Here is an 11,112-nt window from a genome sequence, read left to right as displayed (position 1 = left end):
ATGAAGTAACTATTAATTAGGGCATAGACTGATCTCAACACTTCAAATCAGATAGCAGAATCCGTTAACAGCTATCAGCGTTTTATTTTATCTATCTTTCAGTTGTTAAATTCCTAGGTATAATATCGCCTAGGTAAGGTAGTACAGAATTCCAAATTACAACCTTAAATCAGGCCCAGAGCCGCCATTAATCTGATAAACTCGAGGTTTCCCCTCTGATCTATACTAAAAATGAAATTTCCTTTGTTCTGTTGGGTTGCTGCTAGATTGTTGGATATGCAGCTGGATAATCCAGCTTCCCCACTGCTAAAGGCCATCATTATTAAAGGACGGGATCTCACTAAATATATCTCTGAATATCTGTATAAAGAACCTGGGAGGAATTTTTAATATTTGTGCCCTTCCCCCAGCTTTGAGCAGGCCTGAGAGATGAGACCTTGTTTACCACAATAGACCAAACAATAGGACTCCAGAGGCATTGCCTGCCTTGGCTGTCTGTAGCCTAGTACACAAGCTGAGAATAGACTGCCTGCTGAGCTTGCCTTGACATCTCCAGCCTGCAATTAAGTATGGATTCCTCTCACCTCCAGCAAGATGGTTTCTGCTCACCCCCAGCTGGCTGAAGCAAGAAGGAACTCTGGGGGTGGGGGTGGGTTATCCCCTTTAAATTAGAAGCTGAACATTAAAGCATTGAGCCTCGATCAGAAACCTTTGTCCTGGCTTCATCTCTTCCTGCCCTCCTGTCCCTTCTTCCATTCCCAGCCTCTCTTTCAGGTGAACCCGGTCAACTGTGGCCGATGGCCCCTAACAAATATTTAAAACATTTTGTGCCGGGCAGTGGTGGCACATGCCTTTAATACCAGCACTTGGGAGGCAGAGGCAGGCGGATTTCTGAGTTCGAGGCCAGCCTGGTCTACAGAGTGAGTCCCAGGACAGCCAGGGCTACACAGAGAAACCTTGTCTCGAAAAACCAAAAAAAAAAAAAAAAAAAAAAAAAAAAAAAAAAAAATCAAAACCAAAAAAAGCCCCAAAACAAAACAAAAACAAAACAAGAAACCAAAAACAAAAACCATTTTGTAGTAAGCAGGTCGAGTTTTAAAATCACAATATATGGACCCAAGGTATCCAGTACACCTAATAAACATTGTTGTCAAAGGTTCAACTCATACCCAAACATCTCATTTTGAAAATCCGAGATTTTAAACGCAGCGTCCTGACTCCCTGTGGCTATCCACCTGCTGAAGTGGCTTGTTTCTACTCATTCTCTTCTGCAAACAGCCTGACAGTAACTCAAGAAAGGTTTCAAACCACCTTCACTGGCTTCGTGAAACTCGCTCGCAGAGAATTGTGGGAAATGTAGTCTCGCCCGCGGCGACGTCACAAACAGGGAGTCTGGGAAGGGCGCTTCCGTGTTTCTTCTGCGCCTGTGTGTCTCTGCTCTCTGGCGGTCTTCTCCAAAGTTGGGCCAGTGTCGGGTCCTGTGGGCGCTCGGGTAGCATCTCTGACATGGAGGTTGGTCCCAGGATGTAGCGCAGCCAGAGGGACGTTGCAGGGTGGGCGGGTCCGCCTTAGAGGGAGCGGACCTGGGGTTGGTGGGAGGCGGGAAGAAGCTAAATGGGAGGTGCTGTGGTGACCTAGGCTGGGCCATTCCGGTGCTGGTTAGTGCTGGAGAGGCTGATAGGGACGGAGCTGGGAGTGGCCGCTCTGTTAAGTTAAGCTCTTATCTGTCCTGCACTTCTGGGGCAGGAGAGCTGACTCGATAGCCTTGAAATGGAGAAGGGTGGAAGGTGTAGTATTGCGCCTGGCAGGGTGCATCGGCTGTCAACCTGTTCTGGAGGTGTGGAAGCATGCCCTCACTAGCTGACACTGGTTTGATGGCTTCTGTTACCCGAAATTAAATAAATGTGTAGACAATGCAGTTTGATCAAATCCACCCCACTTAAACAGTCCCAGGTATCTCCCAAAATGTTCCCCTCCCAATTTCCTGTCTTGGTGGTTTTGTTTTTGTTTGTTTTATAACCCACTGAGTCCACTTAGTGTTGCTCTAGTGTGCATACCTGTGTGTATGGGGGCGGGGGGCAGGGGGCAGGACAGCCCCTAGAATAGGGACACTCACTGGCCACACCTCCATGCAAAAAATTAATCTCTTTTTCAGTGGTCATCAACTCCAACAGCTCCTTAGTTAAGGGTGGGGCCCGTTGAAGTTTTGACTGACTTGATCTTGTGTGTTATGCAGGTAACCATAGCTACCTTTTTCCCCTTCATAGTTCCATTCTTTTTTGTTTGTTTTGCAGTTTTGAGACAGGTTCTTGGGTAGTCTAGGCTTCCCTGAAACGTGCTATGTAGTTTTCAGTGTCTTTAACTTCTGTTCCTCCTGACTCCTCCTCCCGTGTGTTGGCTTTACAGGTGTGGAGAACGTTGCTTACTTTTCTGTTCTGTATCTTTACTCCTCTGTGTCCTATGACGATGGCCATCTGTTACTTTGTTTCTTCCTTTGTGGCTTGCCCGGTAAACCTTCCCCATTCTTTGAGATGACTATTAAACCCTAACTTACTGGTTAAGACAGGACCTGATTACTAATTTCTTTAGGACGTGGCAGAATTCCACAGGGTATGGAAACACCATTTGAGATGTAGGAAAGAAATTTGGAGATGGTCATATATTGATGTGTTTTAATTTACAAGTAATTATCAGTGAGCTGCTGAGCTCAATATTGATCAAGACACGATGCCATGTGACATTTATTATGTGTGTGGGTGTTGTTTGTGCATTAACTGTTGGGTTTCTTAAGTTGCCTCATAGCCAGAGAGTTTATATTGAGAAGAAAGGCGTACAATAGGGATGAAAGCATACAAGTGGAATGTTAAGATCAGAATAAACTGTATAGTATGAAGACATTTCTTACATTTTGACCACGTCCCAGGAGTGAAACATTAGTGTTGACTATATTCTGCTAAAATTATTTGTTGATGTGCAGAAGTATTTATGATCATTGTACTTAGAGATGGGAAATGTAACTCGTTTCATCTGTGGCATAGTGAGTAACACAACCAAGAACTACTACCAGTAGCCTGATGACATCCCTTACTCTACTAGGGACTTCCACTCACGTAAAGATGATTCTTTGATTTTGTCATAGAAGATAATGTCGGGCTGATCTAGTATTAAGCAGAGATTGAGTTTATTAAAACAGAGTCTGGCAGTCAGGGAGACAATAAAGCACCTTAGAATGCATGGGTGTGAATTTCTCAAAGAAGTGTCTTTGCTGTATCTATGTTTAGCATTTTAGCGGCTCTCAAGTTAGACCACCAAGGGTTACTAAGAAACCTCACTTGAGGAAATGACTCTGTAAAGTCTGGCTGTGGGCCTGGGAACTGCTCTATTATTAAGGGAACTGGGAGCGTGAGATGAGATCTCAGTGTTATGAACGACAAGGTGGATACTCTGAGATAGTGAGATCTCAGTGTTAATTCAGAACAACCTTGGGCTCAGGTTCTCCCCTCAGGCGGCTCCAGATTCTATGTCTCTGTGTCTAATGATGCTTCAGTTTAGCCTTGGGTTGACTTTACAGTGGTGGAGAGGTGACCTGCTAGCTAGAAAGAACCCAGGGGCTTCTGTACATAGCACTGTTTGATCCTTCCCATAACTCTCCAACACATACATGAATACTTGTCTAGATGGGACGGGGTGAGGAGGGGAAGAAGAAAAACAATAGAAAACTTTTCAGCGACATCTAATGTGTTTTAACTATTTAAAAAGCATTGTACTTTTATTTTTCAATTGTATAAAAAAATCTTCCAGTTCCTTTTTATCTATAAATTCTTCCCTTATTGTTGTCCCCTTGGATACTCAAACAAATATCTTCTGGTGCACTGTTATTTACCTCAGTACTGAAGAGGGTACATATTCCTAGACTCAGGACATAGGCAGGGTCTACTGTATTGGAATCTGCATTCTCATTTCCAGTGTAACAGTTGAGAAGTGTCACTCTGCCTCAGTGTAACTGTCCAGTGAGACATGTACACGATACATCCTGTGAGAGATGTATACAGTACCAGCACAGTGCACGGAATATTGTGATTCTGTTTTGTGTATTATGAAACATAATACCCATATGTGTTCATTAAAGCATGTGCCATCCTCTTCCCTTAAGATGGAGAGTGTATATGACATTGTGTAAAAGAATCTCACTCACTATACTATTCTTCTTTGATCTTGTGTAAAACTGAAAAATGTTTTCAAGCACGGATTTAGTTTCATATTGATAGTAAGCTTTCAATTAACATATACTGTTCATTTATTCTTATTTCAGGAAATGCTCTCCTTCAGGGACGTGGCCATTGATTTCTCTCCAGAAGAGTGGGAATGCCTGGACCTTGCTCAGTGGAATCTGTACAGGGACGTGATGCTGGAGAACTACAGCCACCTTGTGTTCCTGGGTGAGGATACCTTCCATTGTGAATTCCTTTTTCTTTTTTTTTTTTAATTCCTATTTCACTTACCTTTTTTACTTTACATCCTAATCACAGCTTCCCCCTCTTTTCTCCTCCCAGTTAATCTCTCTCACTCCCCTCCCAATCCTCCAGTCCAGCTTTCTTACAAACAGAGAGGCCTTCCATGAATATCAATCTACCTTGGCACATCAAGTTGCAGTAGGGTTAGACATATCTTCTGTTGAGGCTAGACAAAGTAGTCCAGTTAGGGGAAAGCGATCCAAAGGTGGGCAGTGTAGTCAGAGACAGCCCCTGCTCCCTCTTTAGGATTCCCTCATGAAGACCCAGCTGCCCATCTGCTACATAGGTGCTGAGGCCTTAGTTCCGTCCCACGCGTGCTCTGTGGTTAGCAGTTCAGTCTCCATGAGCACCTACAGGCCCAAGTTGATTCTGCAGGTTTCCTTGTGATGTCCTTGACCCCTGTGGCTCCTTCAATTCTTCCTCCCCCACTTCCACAGAATTCCCCATGCTCCACGTAATGTTTGGCTGTGGATCTTTGGATCAGTTTCTTCTAGCTACTCGGTGAAGTCTCTCAGAGGACAGTTATGCTAGGTTCCTGTCTGCAAGTATAGCAGAACATCATTAATTGTGTCAGGGATGGGATCTCTTTCATGGCACAGGTCTCAAGCTGGGTCAGTCATTGGTTTAAGCCTTTCCTTCAATTTCTGTCCCATTCCTATCCCTGCACCCCTTATAGGCAGGAGAAATTGTGGGCCTCAGGTTTTATGGCTGGGTTGCTGTCCCAATCTCTATGTTAGGATTCTTTTCTGGTTACTCAAGATGGCTCTTTCAGGTTCTATAGCTACCATTGCTAGGAGTCTTAACTAGGGTCATCCTCATAGATTACTGGGAGTTTCCATTGTCCTAGGTTTCTAGCTCTTCTCAGAGATGCCCCTTACCCTTTCTAGTTCTCTCTCCTTCCTTCCTGCTCCCTTCCCCAACCTTTCCCCTATCCAGTTCCCTCCATCTACCCTTGATGAGTATTCTATTTCCCCTACTAAGTGAGATTCATCCCCTCTAGGGCCCTCCTTCTTTCTTACTTAGCTTCTTTGGGTCTGAGAATTATATCATGGTTATCCTGTACTTTATAGCTAATATCCATAAGTAAGTACATAACCTGTTTGCCTTTCTGGATCTGTGCTACCTCACTCAGGATAACTGCTTCTAGTTCCATCAATTTACCTGCAAATTTCATGATGTCATTACTTTTAAAAGCTGAGTTATATTCCATTATGCAAATAGACCACTCTTTCTTTATCCATTCTTCAGTTGAGGGGCATCTAGATTGTTTCCAGCTTCTGGCTTTTACAAATAAAGCTGCTATGAGCATAGTTGAGAGTGTCCTTATAGTATGGTGGAACATCTTTTAAGTGTACACCCAGGAGTGGCATAGCTGCGTCTACAGGTAGAGAACTATTCCCAATTTTCTGAAATTGCCAAGTTGATTTCCAGAGTGGTTGTACAGGTTTGTACTCTCAACAGCAATGGAGGAGTGTTCCACTTCCTCCACATCCTCCCCAGCATGTGCTGTCACTTGAGTTTTTTATCTTAGCCATTCTGACAGGTGAGTCAGAGAGTTATTTTGATTTGTATTTCCCTGATGGCTAAGGGTGTTGAACATTTCTTTAAGTGCTTCTCAGTCATTAGAGATTCCTCTGTTGAGAATTCTATTTAGCTCTGTACCCCATTTTTTTTTTTTTAAAGATTTACTTATTTATTTTATATAGGTGAGTACATTGTTGCTGTCATCAAACACACCAGAAGAGGGCATTTGATCCCATTACAGATGGTTGTGAGCCACCATGTGGTTGCTGGGAATTGAACTCAGGACCTCTGGAAGAGAAGACGGTGCTCTTAACCACTGAGCCAAATCTCCAGCCCTGTACCCCATTTTTAAATTGAGTTATTTCATTTTTTTGATGCCTAGTTTCTTGAGTTCTTTATATATTTTGGATATAATCCCTCTCTTGGAGGTAGGGTTAGTAAAGCTCCTTTCCCATTCTGTAGGGTGCCATTTTCTCCTTTTGATGGTGTCTTTTTCCTTAGAGAAACTTTCAGTTTCATGAGGTCCCAGTTATTAATTGCTGAGTTGTTGGTGTTCTATTCAGGAAGTTGTTTCCTGTACCAATGTTTTCAAGGCTATTCCCCACTTTCTCTTCTATCAGATTTAGTGTATCTGGTTTTATGTTGATGTTCTTGATCCAGTTGGACTTGAGTTTTGTGTAAGGTGGTAGATATGGATCTTTCACATTCCTTTACATGCAGACATCCAGTTAGACCAGCATCGTTTGTTGAAGATGCCTTCTTCTTTCCATTGTATAGTTTTGGTTTCTATGTCAAACTCAAATGTCCATAGATGTGTGGGCTTATTTTAGGTCTTCAATTTAATGCCATTGATCAGCCATCGATCAACCTGTGTGTCTTTATGCCAATACTATGCAGTTTCTATTACTATTGCTCTATAATACATCTTGAAATCACAGATGGTGAGTGATACCTCTAGAAGCTCTTTTATTGTATAGGACTGTTTTAGCTATCCTATTTTGTTTTTCCATATGAAGTTCAGAATTGTTCTTTCAAGGCCTGTAAAGAATCGTGTTGGAATTTTGATGAGAATTGCGTTGAATCTGTAGGTTGCTTTCTGTAACATGGGCATTTTTACTGTGTTAATCCTACCTATCTATGAACATGGGATGTCTTTCCATCTTGTGATATCTTCAATTTCTTTCTTCAAAGGCTTGAAGTCATTGTCATACAGACAGGTTTTTCACTTGCTTGATTGTTTGTTGCTATTGGGAAGGGTGTGACTTCCCTAATTTCTTTCTTTCTTTTTTTTTTTTTTTTTTTAAGATTTATTTTTATTTATTTGAGCACACTGTAGCTGTCTTCAGACGCACCAGAAGAGGCATCAGATCTCATTACAGATGGTTGTGAGCCACCAAGTGGTTGCTGGGAATTGAACTCAGGACCTCTGGAAGAGCAGTCAGCACTCTTAACCCCTGAGCCAGCTCTCCAGCCCCCCTAATTTCTTTCTTTCTCAGCACCTTTATCATTTTTATATAGTAGGGCTACTAATTTTTTTTTTTTTTTTTTTTTTTTTAGTTAATTTCGTATCCAGAGCCTCTTTGCTGAAAGTCTATTATCTGCAGGAGTTTTATGGTAGAATTTTTTGGGTCACATATGTATACTATCATATCATTTGCATCTAGAGACACTTTGACTTCTTCCTTTCCAATTTGTATTCCCTTGATTTCCATTAGTTCTTTATTACTCTAGCTAAAACTTCAAGTACCATATTGAATGGGTATGGAGAAAGTGGACCGCTTTGTCTTTTACCTGATTTTACTGGAATTGCTTTAAGTTTCTCTCCATTTCATATGATGTTGGCTATTGACTTGCTATATATTACTTATATTGTGTTCAGTTTGTGCCATGTATCTCTGATCTCTCCAGCTTTTATCATAAAGGAGTGTTGGATTTTATCAAAGATATTTTCAGCATGGAATGATGGTTACATGGATTTTTTCTTTCAGTTTGCTTATATGGTGGATTATGTTGATGACTCTTCATATAATGAACGATCCTTGACTCTCTGGGATAAAGCCTATTTGATCTTGGTAGATGATGTTTGTGATGTGTTCTTGGATTTGGTTTGCTAGTGTTTTATTGCCAGACGTATAGCTTCAGGATAATCTTCTGCCATCCCTTATCCCACTTTTTGTTTTAATTAATAGGGTTTGTTTGTTTGTTTGTTTGTTTTGCTGTTCAGAAGGGTTTTGTTTTTAATCCTGAGGTCAAGTTCTTTAGTTGTTGATCTTACTTCTTTAGTGACCAGAGTCCTGTTCAGGAAGACCTATACTGAAGAGCCCTCCTTTTTTATTTTTTCAGGCACTTTCGGAATTTCTGGTCTTGAATTGAGATCCTTAGTCTATTTGGATTTAGTTTCATTCTTATACATGCAGATGGCCAATTTTTCTTTCTTTCTCAGTATATTTGTTCTTAGTAATTAGGAAGACACTGATTTTTTTTTTTTTTTTAAATATCCTATCATTTTGCTGAGAGCAGTTTTCAACTCTACTTGTTTTCTGGAAGAGACCTTGAGGTCTTTTATAGTTAGAGTAAAAGTCTCTGCAAGTAGCACTGTTTATTGGGATAGCTATGTAATTTCTGTCCTTGAGCCTGTTTATGTAGTAAGTTATATCTGTTGACTCACATATGTTGAACTATCGCTACATGTGAGGGATGATGTTCGGATGATGATGATCATAGTGATGTGTTTTTACAAGTATTGAGAAATTTTTGACCAGTGTTCATCAGAGATAGTGGGCTGTTATTTTCTTCCCTTTTATTTATTTTTTGGTGCCTTTATCTGGTTTTGATATCCATATAATATGTACTAACAAAACGAGGGCAATGCGAGACAGATAATCTAAGCAGATCTCCCTCAATAAAATTGAAGTAGTAATTAAAAGAAAGCGAAACTCCAGTTTCAAAAAGCCCATGTGCAGATGAATTACTTAATATTTTTTTACTAAACTTTAAAAAGGAACAAAGAATAATATTTCTTAAGTTATTCCATAAAGTAGAAAAGGAAATTTTCCCAACTTCCTTCACAGTCAGATTTCTCCCCTTAAAAAAAAACTTAGTGGGAGTCATGAGTACAGCAGATGAATTCGTCACAGTTCTTACTATGTTTTTAACTTTATTGTTTTGGTAGTATGACTCCTTCCTTCTCCTTGGAATTTTAGAAACTGAGAGACATCACGTGGAGAATTCATCTTAAAGTACAATATTTTACCCTTCAGCTCTGATTTTCCCCCCCTCTGGAGGTAAAGCTTCAAGTATTAGATATATCTATAAGGAATCATTTTAAAAAGTTATTTTCTGCTATCTTTTATTCTATTTTCTTTTTCCTTTCCTTATAAAGACAATAGTAATATGCATATCAGTCCTAGAGAACAACACAATCTTCACATTTTCCTTTCCTTCTACTAGGTCTTGCTTTCTCTAAGCCGTACTTGGTCACATTTCTGGAGCAAAGAAAAGAACCTTGGAATGTGAAGGAACCAGCAACAGTAGCAGTCTACCCAGGTATGTAGGAAAGAGTATATCAGAGCATACACCTGAGCGGTCCGGAGATGCCACAGAGAGGCAGGCACTAAAGGCTGGGTGGATTAGGGGATCGGTTTCGGGGGGTGGGGGGAATGATGTTTTAGAATGCTCCTTTGTAGGAATTTTTAATCCTGATCAGGGATTTCTACCCCGCCTTGATCATTCAGTTCTCAGATAAAACACACACACAACCTTTATATTTACAGTAAGTAAACAGCACAAGAGCTGGGTAGATATCTACCCCCCATGCTGCTAGAATCTGCTTTCCTATTAAGAACCCGTAGTTATTACTTGCTGTGTTTTATTTTGGCTACCCTTAACCCAATTGGCCAGCCGTCAGGGCCACATTTTCATGACTCACGTAACCTGTGGCAACTTTCTCTCCCTCTTCCACCTTTACCTCCTCATAGTTTTCCTGTTCTCTTCTCTAACCAGGTCACTCCAAAACCACCATCCTCTAATCCCTCCAATAATTGGCTGTAGCCAATTTGATTTAACCAATTGTTTTAAATCGAGGAACGCGGTTTGCACAACAAAGGCTTGTAAACATGAGAAGCCGTTGGTAGATCTAGACCTTAGAGTATAACATTTAGCCTTGCAATGCACAGCAATAGATCAGACCTCAACAGTTATCTCTCAAAGTATAGGACGGTTTCTGACAGATGTCTATCGTGCTTTATTTCCTCAAATCTCTCTTTGTTCTCTAGTGATGTCACTGAATGCGCAGTGACTATAGAGTGCCCCTTTGTAGGTTAGAGGTCATTCTGGACTTAACATTGTTTCCTATGGCTCGGAACCCTGCACACAGTGACAGTGACCTACTTCTCAAGGCTGCGTATCAGTATCACCACAAACAAGTCTTTCTAGCTCCATTTACATGTTCAGTAATGAAAGCTCTTACCAGACCCCTCTGTGAATCACTATAACGTATTTCCGTGCATTCTTCTGCCACACACGGGCTGCCAGCGACTGACGATGCATTGTTTGGTATGTGAGAGCAAAAACTTATACACAGGTACAAGCGTACGTTTAGTAGCTCACCAATATTCGTTCGGAATTTTTCTTAATTTGCAATTCCGTTTTCTGTGGTTTATTTTTGTATTAGCCTGCCTCAAGTCTGTTGCTAATATTCTTTTATGTTATGATTGGATGACAGTTTTTAGTAGTGGCTCTTTAGGACAATGTAGATAATAAAATGTCTACAGGCCATGTGACCAGTTCCAATAAAATTGATATTTATTTTTATATGTTGAATATTAGTTCTGTGTTTTCTTGGTATGTGTATTTGTTCCTCATTGGTTACTTAAGGTTTTCTATTTTAGAATTTCCATGTATTTCTAATCAGATATTTGTCTTATATAATGGGTTTATTTCATTTATCATAGTGCCCTTAAGAGTTGTCCTTGTCATAAATATTTCATTATTGTTTACCTAAAGTGTATGTGTGTGTGTGTGTATGTGTGTGTATGGGTGTGTATGGGTGTGTATGGGTGTGTATGGGTGTGTA

The 11,112-nt window shown here is 40.7% G+C and overlaps 1 protein-coding gene across 1 annotated transcript in view; it reads left to right on the top strand.

The window, feature by feature from the left end:
- The first annotated feature begins 1,423 nt into the window (after window positions 1-1,423).
- Window positions 1,424-11,112, top strand: part of LOC114621367 (zinc finger protein 420-like) — a 12,830-nt gene continuing 3,141 nt past the window's right edge. Inside the window, exons 1-3 of the mRNA XM_028767619.1 lie at window positions 1,424-1,512; window positions 4,313-4,439; window positions 9,489-9,584. Coding sequence (XP_028623452.1) covers window positions 1,507-1,512; window positions 4,313-4,439; window positions 9,489-9,584 — 229 coding nt within the window. The 5' untranslated portion in view covers window positions 1,424-1,506. The remainder of the gene's footprint in view (window positions 1,513-4,312; window positions 4,440-9,488; window positions 9,585-11,112) is intronic.

Source organism: Grammomys surdaster, unplaced genomic scaffold (genome assembly GCF_004785775.1).
Source record: "Grammomys surdaster isolate TR1022 unplaced genomic scaffold, NIH_TR_1.0 174, whole genome shotgun sequence".
NCBI lineage: Eukaryota > Metazoa > Chordata > Mammalia > Rodentia > Muridae > Grammomys > Grammomys surdaster.
Note: the sequence above shows the minus strand (reverse complement) of the source record. Positions and strands in the feature narration are given on the sequence as shown.